This window comes from Ceratosolen solmsi, unplaced genomic scaffold (assembly GCF_000503995.2).
Source record: "Ceratosolen solmsi marchali unplaced genomic scaffold, CerSol_1.0 scaffold7, whole genome shotgun sequence".
In the NCBI taxonomy this organism is placed as follows: domain Eukaryota; kingdom Metazoa; phylum Arthropoda; class Insecta; order Hymenoptera; family Agaonidae; genus Ceratosolen; species Ceratosolen solmsi.
The window spans coordinates 4,862,122-4,878,852 of record NW_011948413.1 but is presented as its reverse complement, the minus strand read 5'-3'; the positions used below and the strand labels follow the sequence as shown (position 1 = coordinate 4,878,852).

The 16,731-nt window shown below is 40.0% G+C and overlaps 1 protein-coding gene across 1 annotated transcript in view; it reads right to left on the bottom strand.

Annotated features, from left to right (window-relative positions):
* Positions 1-16,731, bottom strand: part of ptc (protein patched) — a 20,892-nt gene that overhangs the window by 3,194 nt on the left and 967 nt on the right. Inside the window, 8 exon segments of the mRNA XM_011506046.1 lie at positions 1-6; positions 8-102; positions 245-652; positions 5,030-5,243; positions 5,619-5,716; positions 5,803-5,872; positions 6,031-6,220; positions 11,697-11,889. The exon segment at positions 1-6 is cut by the window's left edge and continues 1,675 nt beyond it. Coding sequence (XP_011504348.1) covers positions 1-6; positions 8-102; positions 245-652; positions 5,030-5,243; positions 5,619-5,716; positions 5,803-5,872; positions 6,031-6,220; positions 11,697-11,889 — 1,274 coding nt within the window.

The window sequence follows — 16,731 nt, the reverse complement described above, 5'->3', positions numbered from 1 at the left end:
AGCGAGACTCGCGCAAACGAGGGCAACTCCGGCCATGCCAACGCCCGACTGCGAGCGCACTCGATCTTTCCAACGGAGCAGCGCCAGTCCAGCGTACAGTACCTACGGTCGAGCAAAAATAAAAATAAAAATAAAATTAAAATTAAAAATAAAAAAAGACGGTTGCATTTACCCGTGCTTGCCGATTGCGGCAAACCAAGGCATAAATAAAGTCTTTAAGACGAAGGATATTATTGGCACTTACCACGAGAGCGCAGCCAACGAGGACCTTGATTAACGATAATTCGCTGTATTTGCCAAGGATATCGTTCATCGTGGTCGTACTAAAGGCGTACAAATTGTACGGACCGGACTCGCTCGAGTTCTGCAGCATCTTCACCTGTTTTGTGAAGGCGCGCTGCCAAGTCTCAAGGACCTGAGAGGCCTTCTCCTGTGACCAGTCGATGTGATGGACCTTATAGGTATTAGCCCAAAAGTCATAGACCTCGCGTTCGCCCATGAGCTGGATGACAGTCTGTAGGGCCGCGGCACGGGTGAGATGTCCGGTCTTATTGTGCTTGGCGCCTCCCACGAGGAGCTCCTCCGGCCAGTGCATGTACTTGGCGGCAAAACCATAACAACCACCCGTGAGCTCGGCACCGATGTCCGGCACCTGTGCACGCAAATCAAGCCAGTCATTGAAAAAAGCCGTCAATTGGCAAGATGGGAGGCATTGGTAGTATATGAAGGAGGATGGGTAGAGAAGTAGCCACAAGAGCGCGTGACTCGGGATACGAGTTGTAAGGTGGTGAGTAAACGGAGCGTTCGAACCAGGCGAAACAATAAACAATCTCACGCGAGAGCCCTTGGAACGTTGCAGCTATTATAGGTCGAATTAATCATCAAAATAAAAATATAGCGGTAATGGAGCCGCCGCTGCTCCAACTCGTGGTAATGTATGCTGGCTGCCGCCCGCTCTCCCACTCGCTCTCTCTCTCTCTCTCTCTCTATCTCACTCTATCTCTCTTCTCCGTTCCTGTTCTTTGTTGCTCTTTCCATTCTCCATCTCAGGCTCGTCCTGCGTGGCCGACCACCAGCGTAGTGCAATAATGACGCACATCTCTCGATTTTATTATTTTAATACCGAACGCTGCCCACGCGACTCGCATACTCATACACTTACGATTCATGCGAGAAAGAGAGTGAATAAATGAGTGAATAAAGAGGAGAGAAAGAGAGAGAGCAGAGAGAGAGCTAGAGAGAGAGAGAGAGAGAGAGAGAGAGAGAGAGAGAGAGAGAGGGAGAGGGAGGGAGAGAAGGGGAGGGGGCGAGAGTGAGTGAGAGAGAGAGAGAGACATGAAGAAAGATAGAAGGAACAAAAAAGAGAAAAAAGAAGGAAGGAGCGCGCAAGCATCCGGCTCGCGTCGGCGCGATCTTTATTTCATTCAACGTCTTTCTTTCAATCCTCCCACTCTTTGTTGCTCTTCTCGTTTAAGTTTTACCAATGCACAGACCTTGGTGACCATGTCCAAAAAATAAAATTCCTCTTCTAATAAATGACCGCTAACTTCTATTATTAATAATAATTATATAATTGAAATACTAACGGATATGATAAACACAATTGAATCGAATAAAACAACTCTTTTGCATTTAACAGCTTAACGTTCGTTTCAAGCAAAACAATCGATAATTTGACTTTTTTTTTTTTAAATCTGAGGAAAAAGTAATTAAATAATACATTCTCATATTTTATCGTTATAAGATCAATAATTGATCCTGTCAGAATAGATGGTAACTTGTTCAATATATTATCAAATAAAATATTACTCGTTTTATTTTTCGTATGATTTTTAAACATCATAAAAATAAAATTATATTGTATTTAATAATACAAATTGTACAAATCTTAATAGAATTGAAAATTTTATAATTCTAAAAATTATGAAAAAATAATTTCTATTTTAAAAATATCATGAAATCTCAAATAGGGATTGATCCGTAAATTTAATACAATAATTAAGTTGATTTTTTTTTCCGAAAAATGCATGTGAATAATGTGATTGTAATTACACGCAATAACAATAAAAATAGCAAAGAAAAAAAAATTAGAAAAAAGGTAGCAGAAATTTAGAAAAACCTATGGCTCCGAATTAATAAATTAAATATTTTACCAATTAAAATATCTTCATAATTTATAAGAGATGATATATTGATTATAACATTTTAGATCTCAATTACAATCATATTATATATAATATTTTGCACTTTCTCAGGATTCAAAAAATTTTATTAACCATATTACGCTATATTATAAAACAGATTTTAGACCAATAGTTATAAAAAAATTCCGTAAATTTGTAAACCAAAATTTAACAGCACCCCTAATTATTATAACATTTATAATTTATAACATGTATTTATTGCTTTATAATGTTGACTAAGATTTCCTACGCGGCAAATGTAATTAATAAAAAGTATAATTTAAATTTTAATACAGAGATTAAACTGTTTAATTATCCCTTAAAAAAAATTTTATAAATCGAGTTTGAGATTTAGTGAATAACAAATAATCCAAAATACAATATAATCAATAAAAATATTAAATTACCTAGACTATTTACAGTAAATACGAATGATTACGTTCTCGGACAGCTGAAAAATTAAAGAACGCGTTTGAATATTGCGAATTACTTTCCCAGAAACATTACATCACATAACTGAAATAATACACTATCTTCTCTAAGTCTCTAATACAATTAATGAACACATAAGGAACTTTTTTTATATTAGCATTGAATATCAATAGTGAATGAAATGTTCAAGAAGCATATCAAGATTCGTGTATGCTACGACTCACATAGAAATAACGAAACTGAAAAAATTTTATAGAAAAGAAACAAACATGGGAATAACTCTGTAGGTTTTGAATTAATAACTTTGTAATAAAATTGAGAGGCAATTACTTGGCTAATTTATAACACTTTAGTAATATACATCGCTATAAATATTTAAGTACAAACATTGACAATATCGGCACATTAATAATTATCTGTAATTATATCACTCCCTAAACACGTTCACTTATTTTGATAGTATGGAACTCATATTAAAAAAAAAAAAAAAAGCCATAATGTATCTTATATATCAGAAAAAAGGGCGTCGATCAAAGAAATAATATTTAATAAATTCTTAAATAAGAATCGCAACTTGCCATTGTCTTCTGTAACTTAGGTTATCTGTTTTCGCGGACTAAATAAAACATATCAGTATTTTGGCAACAATTTCAAATTTAATCCTCAAATTTCAAACACATTACAAAATACATATCCTTATTTTAAGAAAAAAAAAAAAATAATAATACCATTAGATAATGAAATAAAATAATAATAAGAATTAATATTTGATGAATAATAAACAATGTACACCAGACGGCCAGACAATCAAATCCTTAACTACTTATGCTGTTAAGGAAACGGTATTACAATTCTAAAAATCCGAGCCACTCATTCTGCTCATTTATTCCAAATACTCTTGTAGATGAAAAGTTTTGCATAGGTTTTCAATTCGTCTAACGTCATATGTTTGTTAAGTAACAAATATGACATTATTTCATACACAAAAAGCTTAAGAAACTTGATAATCAAAGATTCTTTATGCAGTTAATACTCAAACTACTTTTAGTATGTATTATATCGCTAACCTTTAAATTATATTAATTTTTATCAAGCTGAAATTTTAACATTTCATAAAACGAAGAGTAACCGGTAGTTGGAAGACGGAGTAACGAAGAGTAACAAAATCTTAAATTTTGTCGAACATTTCACCGTAATAAGAATTTTAATTTTCAATTTTTTGGCTAATTGGAAATTTTAGATCAACGATCGATTAGTTTTTCGTCTACTTTCACATATTTGCCCGACAATGTACTTAAATTCGTCTCTACAGATTTTTATTTCCAAAGAAAACAAAAGTCTTAAAACATGGAATATTTGTCTTGATCGTGTATTTGTAATAGAAAAACAATTTTTTCCCCAAAGTCATTACATACATATTAATAGTGATTTTCTTTGCATTCAAATAAATTCTTCTAATTATTATTCTGTTAGCAATGAATTCAAAATAAATTAATTGAAAGATCGATAAATTCCATTAGATTAAAATGCTACTAGTAACAATCTATTAAGCGTATCTGCAATTAAATATAAAAGAATTATAAAACGATAGAAAACTGGTACAACTAACGACATAAAATAATAAAAGGTCATATTAACGAAGTCAATATAACGTTGTTGTATAAATAAATATTCGTATGATCGTGTCATCGTAATTATAAATAATGAGAATAAGCAAATCTGTAAAAGTTCGTCCTTAATCAGATTGCACGTCGAGCAAATAAACGATCACGTGACTGCCAGCGCATGACGTCACGTTCGTTCCTGCTTAAGTTGTCTGCTACGTAAAAAGAACTCGGTTTAGACCACCTGGGCTGGCGGAGCCCCAGCCTTTCTCCGGACACTGTCACTGTGTTTGGCCATTAAGAAACAAGAAAGTTAATCGAGTTGTTGGAGCTCGTGCAAATGGTGGCCATTGTGGGTGGATGGCGTGAATAATAAAGTAGCGAGCGCAAAATGAGAAATGAATGGCGAGCTTGCGACGACGCAAGGCAGAAGGGGGTCGAGAGGCTGGGTAATGGGTAGGTGGGAGGGGTGAGAGGGAAAGAAGGATATACGTGTGTGTGATGTTTTGTTCTGTGCTGGGCCGCGTGATGATGGTTCAAACCACGTTTTAGATATTCGTGGCTCATCCTATCGTTCCTTCCCGAGGAGCCGAGCGGCATCGTAAGAGACATCAAAGCAGAGGCGCCTAAGCTCTTTTCTAAGACCGCGTCCGTATACCGGCATTTGCATTCACGACGAAAAGAGAAGGAGGAGGAGGAGGAGGAGGAGGAGGAGGAGGAGGAGGAGGCGTAGCATCATAATCTCCGATAAGAATACAGCGCATGCGTATTAAGGGTTGTTGGGTGGGTGGACGTGTGGGAGGGTCATACCTGCTGCGATTGCTTGTTGGGCGCGCTATCCGGGCATTCAAGATCCCTCGGGTCGAGACAGGGCTTGCCTTGGTACCCATTGCTGATCCCCGCCCGCTTCATATAATCCTCCAGGGTCTTGTACGGGAAGCTATATTCCAACTTCTTCATCTTCTCGAGCATCAGAGTTGGATTCAAGTTTGTCCACTGTACGGGTTTGTTCGATTGGCTGCCTCTACGCAACACCAACAATGCACGTTTGGATTATACGTACGCAAAAGTATATGATTTTTCTAGGCGGTAATAATTACGTATTTGCCTAATATTAAATTATCCATTGGCACTAAGAGGCATAAGTAAGAAGACCAACAACGAAAAGCCAAACGTCGTAATTTATATATTTAATGGAATTACGATCCGCGAGTATCCGCGAGTATGTAGAGCATTGAAATGTATCATCTCCGAGTCGGCTAGTTAGCGTTGATCAATGGATGTTAATAAAGTCGGTACATGATTTGTGGGTGATTGTTCAATAAACGTTTGTTTGTTGCTCGTGTCAATATTTATAAAGCGCATTTCTCGCGCGCATGCATGTGTAAATATAACTTACGGTATGTGAACGGGATATTCGGGTCCGAGGAGTTTGCTACCTTCCCAGAAGCAGTCGAGGGGTGTGATGATCGCGCATGGAATGATGCTGTCGAAAATCTATAAAAACATTTGATGAATCAGTGGGTGAGCGTCGATGGGAGCGCAGGGAAAAGAAAACAAGCCGGGATCGCCCGACTGCATACCTGGTCGATGTAGTGAATGTCGAAATTGGGTATACTGGGGGCATAGCACATGTCTTTGAGCCTCCAGGTGCTGAAAGAAAAAAAGAGAGAAATGAGGAATGAGCGAACGGGGTTCCGGAGTATGTGAATGTCGCGCACGGGGTGACAAATGAGGGGGAGGCGGAGGTAACTGGACGAAGGGGTGGGAAACAGAGGCAAAGACGGGTGAAGAGACGTTCGATGACTTACATATCGAAGAGATGGACGGTGACCTGGGTTGCCGCCTTGAGTACGGCCAAGTGTTCCTTGAGCGCGGCTGGATGAAGGATGTTGGCCCCTTGGTGTCTCGGTGTTTGAATGACGAGTTGATGCGTGGAAGCCGACGCTTCGCCAAGGGCTTCCGTTGCGTACCTCAATTCTCTCTCCAATCTTCCGCCTTCTGCAAACACATTATACGGGGTGGGGAGGGAGGGAGGCGAGGGTCATTTTGACTCGTTAGTATAGTTGAATTATCTTTAATCGAGAAATAAAGTTAGGTGATGCGAGGGTTACGCGTACGCGCACGCGCACACGCATCGGGAAAAGGACTCGTTAAATTTAATCATTCATTCGTATTAAAAAATGCACGGGACAAGTTGCGTCTAGTCGCGTTTCCCTTGGGTGGGGGGGGGGCGGAAAAAAGAAATAACTTGACGGTGTATCTGGTCGTTCCGTGGCGGTCCGAGGAGACCACCCGAGTCGCTTCGGCATCGTTCGAAGGTTCTCAACCCTCTCTCATGTCCTCTCACTTCTTCTTCGCTTCCATACGCTTCTCCTCTCTTCTCATCTCTTCACGACTCGTCTCGACTACGGCTAAGGCTGCAGCGGTAAGGCGTTGCCGGCGCCCAGCTTCCTTCTGTCTCTCTCTCTCTCTCTCTCTCTCTCTGTCTGTCTGTCTGTCTCTCTCTCTCTTTCTGTGGCTCTTTTCGTTCGCCGCCACCGCTTTTGCTCGCTCGTAGCTTGCTTACATAGCTGCCACCGGATGTTTATGGCTCGATCTTACAATTTTATTCATCTCTCTCTCTCTCTCTCTCTCTCTCTCTCTCTCTCTCCCTCTTTTGAATACTATTGTTATATTTCCCTGCTCCCCCCTACTTATCTCTCTCCTTCACTTCCCACTATTTCTTTTCGCTCACTTTCTCTGTTTCTACTTCGGGTTTGCTGGAAAACTGACAGTGCTTATATGCAGTCGTCATGCTAATAAGGCATAACGGGTGCCCGTAAAGGATAAAAGAAATGGAACGAAAGATGCTCCAGTTGCTTTTGCCGAATTGGAATCGGCCAAGACACAAGAGTCTGGTTGGTGGACAACGTGTCCCTTCGAATTTACTCGGCTCTAAGTGAGCTTGATTGCTCGGAAGAAAAAAAGATGAAAAATGAAGGATGCCGAGGGGTAAGGAATTTCTTGATTTATTATCGAGCCGAGCGACGGGACGTCTCTGTAATTATTTTCTCGGCTGGCCTTGCTCTTCTCTTCTTTCTCTTTCTCCATTCACTTTCTCTCTCTCTCTCTCTCTCTCTCTCTCTCTCTGTATCTCTCTTGCGCGTTTTCTGTCGAACTTCAGGCCTCGCGAATGAGACTACCATTTACGCGTGCTTACCCTTCCGGATACCGCGAGATCATTCAGAGCTTACGAGGCTCCAGAGAATTTTCGGGCCCGCGATCTCACGAGGAGCGGCGCACCATCGCTCTTCTATTATTCTTGGGGAGCCAGCCGCGCAGCCATGACAGACTTTTTGCGCTACGGAGAATAGAGGAGAAGGGAGAGAAGACAAGCTCGGTTTGGAATACCCAAAAATATAGAAGCGAGATGAGGCAGGTGTGCAGCGTACGCCAGTCGGCGTCACACTGAATGCGAGTCGGCTTCTTTCTTGCCATGCCGACTCTTCACTAGACGACGTAGACAGATAGTGCGACACTGACAGTGGCAGAGTAAGATAGAGCGAAGAGTGAACGACGGCAGATATTTTGAGAAGCGGCCGCCGAGACAGAGGGGCACTTCCTATATTTTCCCAAGAAATAGTAGAGGAAGAACGAATGGAGCGATATACGGAGCGGAGGAAGTGACGAATTACAAGGATACCGTAGAAAAATGTCCATCTAAAGAAACATACGTGAAGACAGATTTAACGCTGAGCCGTACGCAAATACAAGGGGTAGCCATATGCATAACCGCTTGTAACAGTCACTTGCATGTGTGAGAGACGGAACAAGAGGCTGATGAAAGAGAACGAGATCTGTTTCTGAGAAGATATATTTTCTTCAATTTTCAGCGGTCAATAACTAAAGCATACCGTATGATGGCCTTGCTTTCCGTTTACGAATCTCTCTCGCTCTTCCTCTCTCTCTCTATCTCTCTATCTATCTACCTATTTTATTGTACATGTTAATAAGAAAGTAAAGAGAGCCACGAAAAGAAAAGAACAGCTATTTTTGGGGGGAACAGAAGCTTACGGTGAACGGAAAATTAGAAGTCGGAGAGACGATGGCTTTAAAGTTAATCTCGCGGAAAAAAAGCTCCCGCATTTGTTATTTCGTATGAAACCTGGAAACGTCCATAGCCGCTCATCTGGCTTCCCTTATTTTTAAAGAGCTCTCCTCCTCTCTACCTCTCCAAACCGATCGCCAAATGATTGGGACGTCGATCACTCACCAATAATTTTACGGTGTTTGCGTTCCATCGAATCGCACCGTGGACTGTGTCACGGTTCTGCGATCATTCCAAATCTCTCTCTCTCTCTCTCTCTCTCTCTCTCTATATATATATATATATATATATATATAGAGAGAGAGAGAGAGAGAGAGAGAGAGAGAGAGAGAGAGAGAGAGAGAGAGAGAGAGAGAGAGAGAGAGAGAGAGAGAGAGAGAGAGAGAGAGAGAGAGAGAGAGAGAGAGAGAGAGAGAGAGAGAGAGAGAGAGAGAGAGAGAGAGAGAGAGAGAGAGAGAGAGAGAGACTCTGGCACGCAGGCCCACCGCTGCTCGACTGCCTCGCTGGCGCTCGGAGAACCGAGCGGCCCACCCACGGCGAGCATTCACCGGAACCGAGCTCTCCGTTCAATCTCAGTGACGCTCAAACGGCCGCGCGAATAGCGAATTGTTGGCGCCGTACATGTTCGGCCAGCTCCAACTTCATCTCCAGTTCGTGCCCCAGCCTAACCCCAGTCGCCCCCCACCACTTTACTATTTTACCAATTTTCTGCTGAAAAATGCTTGCCACCACCCGTCGTGGGGGTACAACTTTTACCACTTGTATTTCAATGCGAGACCCCATTTTTCTCGCCGCGTATTTATCGCGATCGTTTTTTACCCCCGTCCCAGCCGCACCACCATCGCTACGCCACCCCGCTTCCACCACTTACTTGCATTATACTTTCGCTTCTTGTTGCTTTTGCTTCAAAAAAAAAAAACAAAACAAAACAAAAAAAAAATAAGGAAAGAAAAAAAAAAGAAAAAAGTAAAGAAAGCAAAAAGAGCAAAGAAGGTAAAAAAAAGCTACGGCTACCGCGCTGCTCTTTACGTCTTTGAGAAATACGTTCGATCGAATTATTTCGTCGACAAATCTTACTCTTTATTGCATTACGCGAAATATCCAGCGCATTAAAATTGTTGCGAGTAGTGGCCGCTGTATAAAAGTAAAAACCAAAGAGAGCACCATTGGTTAGAAACATTATTGAATTAATAATTTCGATAATCTCAATGGAAATATAAAGATTATGTTATTAATTACTTCGGCGCGACATGCACGAAAGTCTTTCTTGCAACTGTTAGGTTAATTATCTATGCGAAAGGTTGATAGGGAGAAAGTACTTAGAAAGTATCTATTTTTGTAAAATTTGACAATATCTTTGGTTGAAATTACATTATTTTTTTAATATTCCCATTAAATATTGTGCAATTTTTTTAAATATTAAATAGGGGAGCGGTATCTTCTTTGAGAATAATTTGTTTATTTTCTACATTTACGTGGTATCGATATTATTTACACCCAAACACCCTAAAGACAAAGGTATTTTTTAAAATAAAATTTCGTTTTTTGCTATTGTAATTATAAAAGAAAAAGAAGAATGAGCTAAGGGCCCAGAGGAATACTCAAATGATTTATGGGATCGCTTAAATTTTGCAAAGCAGAAAAACAGTTCCATACGTATTTATTTTATTATACAAATTGGATATTGCTCTTGCATGAACTAATAATAATAAACTAATAAGATTTTGATAAAACAAAAAATAGGTAATTAAATCGTCCGTGAATTTTAAATAAGAAAAAAAAATACTGGTAAGCTAAAAGCATCGTGAGTCGATTCTTCAAAATATCGATTATATAAATCATGACTCACAGGATTACCTTAAACAACTGTATTAATGACAGAGCACAGAGGTTTCTATACACACGCACTTAGATACATGCCGTACACGAGATCGGATAAAAAAAAAGCCTTGGTCTTTCTTTTATGAACCGTTGCCGAGATACTCGCATCTGGCATACAATGACTACGTAATTCGCAAAAACAGGAGATGTAAGGGCGACATTTGGTGAGACCGAGGGGGAAGAGTACGAGAGGAAGAACCTCTTCGAGAGTTAAAGTAGACTTTATTCGTTGGCTAAGAATATTATTGTACAAAAGTAGTTTTTTCGAGGGTAAAAAGACTTCACTTCCTCGGTACTTCTCAAAGAGTAAGAGGAGCGCAGGGTTCGAATGAGAAAAGTCATTGGGGCGGGAGGGGGAGAAGTCGGTGCGTGCGATTCTCGGTGTAACGTTACAAGGTTGAGAGTAAAATTTCAGCTGGTCCGCGCGCGCGCGCGCATTGCGCAAATAGTGGCGACTGGGGCTCCCGGGGTAAAAGAGCGAGAGCAAGAGCAGAAAGAGGGGATTGAGGAAAGACGGCAGGGATAGGAGGGGGGGGGGGGGGGGGGGGGGGGGGGGGGGGGGGGGGGCGAGTGAGTGAGTGAGAGAGAGAGAGAGAGAGAGAGAAGGAAGGAATTTCGAGGGAATCGACGGGCAAGTGAGAGGAGACTCGAGAGATGAGCCACTCGCTTGAACGGTCGGAGGCGCGGCCTGATGGTCAGAGATGAGACCCACTGGGTTGCGCGCGACGGCTCGATCGCCCGCCCGTCCCGTCCATACGTCCGTCGCTGGAGCACAACACAGATTCCCGGTGGGTCTTTGGACGAGGACGCTTTTCTGACTCCTCTTATCCCCGTCACCATCCTACGCTCCAACTGGGACTACGGCTGCAACAGTCAGCCTCCCCTCGCTCTTTCTTTTATTCTCTTTCTCCGTTCGCTCACTCTCTCTCCCTTTGCCTCGCACTCGCGCACGTACATTCATTCTCTCTCCCTCCCTCTCTCCCCCTCCCGCTCTCTCACTCTCTCTCTCTCTCTCTCGCCCCTGCCCTTGCTCACTCGCTCGCTTACTCTCCCACCGCTCGGAGCTCCAAGCCACCGAGGCCTAATGAAGATGTAAGCAGTCGGCCGGTACTCGTGCACACTCGTGCCTTCGCCCTCGTCCCTCCTTTTCCTACCTCCTTGCAGTCACTCGAGCCACGAAGCCGCCGCGATTCTCCGCTTCTCTATACTGTCAGCAGCGGCAGCGGTGGTCGTACACACGGAGCCGCACCGTGAAGAGGAGGCCCTTCACCAAAGGAGCCAGCGACCGAGCGACTTGGACTTTCGCCTTTACTTCAGAGAAATGCAAAGACACGTAGCTACGCGGATGTAGCGCGCGCTCTCCCACCCCACAAGTCTTCCGCGCACTCACTCATTTCAGTGAGAACGCCGACAATACCACCGCTGTTACCTACCCGCATCACCGGATTTCCGCCTACGCCCCTTAAACGATGTTTTACGCTCGTATGTTAGTAAGAAATTACTTACCTTGTACCCAAAGTTGATCGACCCTGCTGTGAACTTGCACGGACTTCAAGGCCACGCAGAAGGTCGCTAGGGCGAGGATGGCTACGAACAAAACCTTGCCCGCGTGCCTCTGTAGGAAGTAGCCCAGCTGACTCAGCTGATCCTGGAGCCTTGCCCTGATCCATACCGCTGACCTCTGTCCGTCAGCCTTGCCCTGGAAAAACATCCGACCAAGCCATCAGTCTCCCTCCATTGCATTCTCTTCCTCCACGCCTCTACGCGCTTTTTTCCACTCTCTCTCTCTCTCTCTCTCTCTCGTGCTCTTTTTTTTTTTGTTTGCTGACGTGGCTATCGGGTGCTCCAAGCTTTTCCAGACGATTTGACTCGGCACACGGTGCTGCTTGGTGTAACTTTAGCCAGGGCCCACATGACCCGCAGCCCCGCTACGCTGCTTCTTCCGTCTTACGCGACGACGGCGAAGAGAACGTTACACTGTTCCCATCGCCACCGCGGCACACTAACCACCCGCAAAATAAAGTCCCGTATTCGACGTTGTTTACAATTCCAGCCACGGATGCTTTATACGGCCAAGTGACTAAACGATAGATGGAGTCGTAATATCCCCAGACATCGTACGGTCGAAATATTATTGCTTCCTCTAATTACTTTTCTCTAAAGTCTCTCTGTCATTTATTCAATTACTAGTTAATTATGAAAATTGAATTTTTGTACCAACGTCTTATGTCCTCAATTTATTGCAATAATACCTAGAATTATTATCGCCTTGTCAAAATAATATGTTATAATATTTATAGAAAGAAGTTCATTTTTTATGAATTAGTATTTAAAGTAAATACGAACTACAAGCGACTCAAATATATACTTTTTTTTTTTTTTTTAATTCGGAGCTAAGAAAACGACCGCTTTTAAATAGTTGTATCTCGATTCCTAACTTATTAAGTAATACTTTTATTATTTAATATAAGAGCATGATCATATCGTATCGTATCTATGTGAATCCCGAATACGGCAATTAATTAAACGCACAAAAAAAATTGTTTAATTTATGAAAGATATTTTAATTTAGAATACAATAATTTTAATATAGCCAACACGTTACAATAATTATTATTTATGCACAAATGTCTAAATTTGAAGATAATGCTCGTTATTATCGACAAATAAATTGAATTGAATGAAATTTACAATACTTCCGTCAACTTAAAAACAACAAGGAGGATTTTTTTTTCTTCGTAAGAATATTCGATACGCGTACAACGGTAAGCGTAGATCGTGTTACTTTTTATGACGATCACCGTTTTTTGAAAATAAATAAATGTTTATAATACGTGAAATTTATTACACACGCAATTAGCACGTAGTTTGTAAATAAGTTGGCGTCTTAAACATGGATTTTATTGATACAGTATTTCTTAAAAAGTGAAATAAAGTAAATCAAACAAAATGGCCATTATGTAAAAGTCACTATTTGTAAATACTTATATTTATAAATATGTGTTACTCATGAATTTACGATATTTACAAATCAACTTCGGCGATTGTTAAAACTATAAGAAAAAGTGCGTAGATATTTTAGCCCGTAAATTTCAAGCAAATGGCAATGTGCATTGAATAACATTGAATTCGGGAAAACTAGCTATAATCTCTAAAAAAGTTCCGTTCCGTGAAATATATTATTGGCACTTGAAGGATTATGTAAACCGAGGCACTCAAACATATATACTGGATTCACCATTAATACATATTGTATATACTTTTTAAATTATATAGTTTGCATTATTTTTGTACTGTTGGTTTACCACAGTGTTGTTGTACATCAATATTGTAACTATGTGGGAATAATAAAATTGATGACAAATAACGTTTATAATTATTTCAGGCATTTAAAATTATAAATACATACATCCAAATAGAAGGATATATTTTCAATATATTTATTATGTAAAAGATTGAAATGTTTTTTAAAACACTTATATTATCAAGATTAATTTTCTATTTTAATTTAGTTATTTAAAACTTTACTTAAAAAAAAAAGCACGTGCGCGTCATTACCAGTACTAATATTGTTTGGAAAAATAAAAAATTAAGTTTATTTTAAGAAACATGTATCGACAGTCTAGCAATCGTAACAATCTGCGTTTGAAGTTGTTTACCTTAAAATAAAATCATACAAAGAAAAAGATCAATGCTCAGTAGGTTACAAACTCAAAAACATGAATGCAAAATCATATTTAAATTAATTCACTTTCGCTATATGGTGATATGACACTGCAAGTACTCTACTATTCGAGAAAAAATACAAGAAAAATACAGAAAAAAAAATACAATAATTTGTAAATAATATTATTTTGACTATAAATACCGAATTTTCATAAGATTTAATTTAAAGATGATAAAAAAAAAAAAAAAAACAAAAAACAAAAATCAATGGCTATCCGTTTGACATTGCTTAATCTCATCTATAATACAAATTTGTCACAATAATTTCTACAGCAAACACTTTGCGTCGTTCCCATTGAATTTTAATGTTTCAAAATACGTCATTTTTTTTTTTTTTTTTTTTTTCAAATAAACTTGTTTTATAAATTAAAAATGAACATTCTTTTACAAATCCTTAACCCGCTGATACAGTAGAATCCATTCATTCCCATAAAGAAAGTACGATAGTGTTACTTTAATATCGAATAAGTTACTTTAATTAAAAAAGACTTTGATTAATGTGAAATTCAAGTGCAAAATCCCTCTTGATTGCCAAGATCAATCATTATACAATGTTTCAAGCAAATATTTTATCGCTTCGAGACGAGGCGGTACAAAAAAGACTCTAAAGGATGCCTATGTATTTGTAATATTTACACGAAACTTTGTATATTGATAAATATTGACTATATATGAAGAAATATGTAGAAATAAAAATGATTTCTTAATTGAAACAAAATCTTCGATATACCATAAAACGGTGCAGTTGTGGAAGTCGTTATCGCATTATTTTTATGTTTTAATTACGTTCGAATCGAGGATTGGCTAATGATTACGACAATTTACTTATTTATCCAACATAAATTATAAATATATAATGGTAAGATCTTAAATGCCATTTAACATGTCGATAATAATACTTTATAAAATAAACATAAACATCCAATTTTCATCAAATTTTTATTTAATACTATCGCACGAGATGATTAAATTTATTAGAATTTCCTTCGTGTTTTATAAATAACTGCTTGTTGATAAATATTTGTTGATATTATTAATAATACTAATGAGAATTAATGGTCAATTTACGAACGTTATTCATGAAATATAATGAAAATAGTCTATACGGGGAAAACAAAAACTTTATTACACGATAAAGAATGGGCTGCAGTATTAGTATATACGGTTAAAATAACCATTATATTTTTTTGTCGTTTTTAAATGCTTCTCTCGTTAAGCATTTGAACGTACACATATTACGTAGTGATATAATATTATCGGAGCCATTTATTTAACATAATTACAAAATATTATATACATATTGAAATATACAAATTGCATCGTATTATAACTGACAGGGGCATTTATATTTTCAAAAATCATGCATTTAGAATGCAAGGCACCTTTTATTATACACCTTAAATAAAGATGTTACGCTTACATCGATTGTTTTAATTAACAAAATGTATGGATTCAAATGTTTTACAAACAAATTACGATGAATAATAATTACAGGTAGTGGAAATAATGACGACAAAGTATGTGAAATTATTTAATCAACTGAACGATGTGAAGACTTTAGTGTAGAACGCAAAAGAAGAAAATCACGGCCATACAAAAGAAACATAAATTGTCGAATGCTGGATGGAATGGCTTTGTGGAACGAAAGGTTAAAGCAACTTTCTAAATAATAAAAATACAAAATATACGTTGATTTTCATATTAAAAATGAGATGACAAACATTAACCGTGACTTTGGAATAAGTACGCATTAAGAAGGAGAGTAAAATAATCTCGGATGCATATCTCCGACGACGTCAACGTACGCGATGGAGAAAAGGTGCACAAAGCGTTTGAAAAGAATAAGTCGGTCGTTACGTAGAACAGATGCAGCGCGCCCGGATTGCGGGAGCGTTTCTTTTTTCCTCTCTCGAGCGCTGCGGGCATTATGACGTTGCCGGAGGTAAGGCCCTCGGGGCCCCGTCCGAGTCTCCTCAATTACCTTTCACGGAAGGATTCTGTTACGTTTACTCGAAGCCAGGACTCAGGCCCTTGGTCGAGCAAAATGGTCGCGCAAGGGTCTCGTGCGCACGCATTTGTTCGCCTCGTCGATGATGCCGTTGACGAGCGCGCACGAGATCTACGAGCTTGCGACTTGGACGTAGAGGCGATAAAAACAACGCGAATGAGCGGAAAAGAAGAAAGAACGATGGAAACGGGAGACGTAACACGCGAGAACATACAGAGAGAGAGAGAGAGAGAGAGAGAGAGAGAGAGAGAGAGACAGACAGACAGACAGAAAGCGTGAGCGAGTGCATGTGAGACTGACGGTGGCAGTGGCCGCAGGTAGGCGAGCAAAAAGTCCCGAGACTTTTGAACTATGGCGCTGGGCGTGTTCGGGTCCCTGGCACGAACGTGAAAAGGTCGGTGCCGTTCAGAGACGACGGCGGCCGTAGCGGTGGCGACAGCGAGGGGAGAAAACGCGCAATAGAAGATCGGTCCCCGCCCGCGATCCACGGGTATGTATCCCGGTGTGGCACACGCGACTCCCCTGACTTTTGCCTATTCCTTTATACGAACTCGGGGGCGTCAACGACGAAGTTACAGCCGCCGTCGTAACCGTATCGTCGTTAGGATACCGATGCGCCAGGGCCGTTTCGTATCTACGAGCAACTTTCTCTCATAGGGTATTTATTATTAGTGCCGCAGGGGATCGCACACGTTGTCGTCGTCGTCGTCATCGTCGTCAGCAGCGGCAGCAGTAGCAACAATAATGGTAGTAGTAGCAATAGTATTAGTATTAGTAGTATTAGTAGTATTAGTAGTAGTAGTAGTA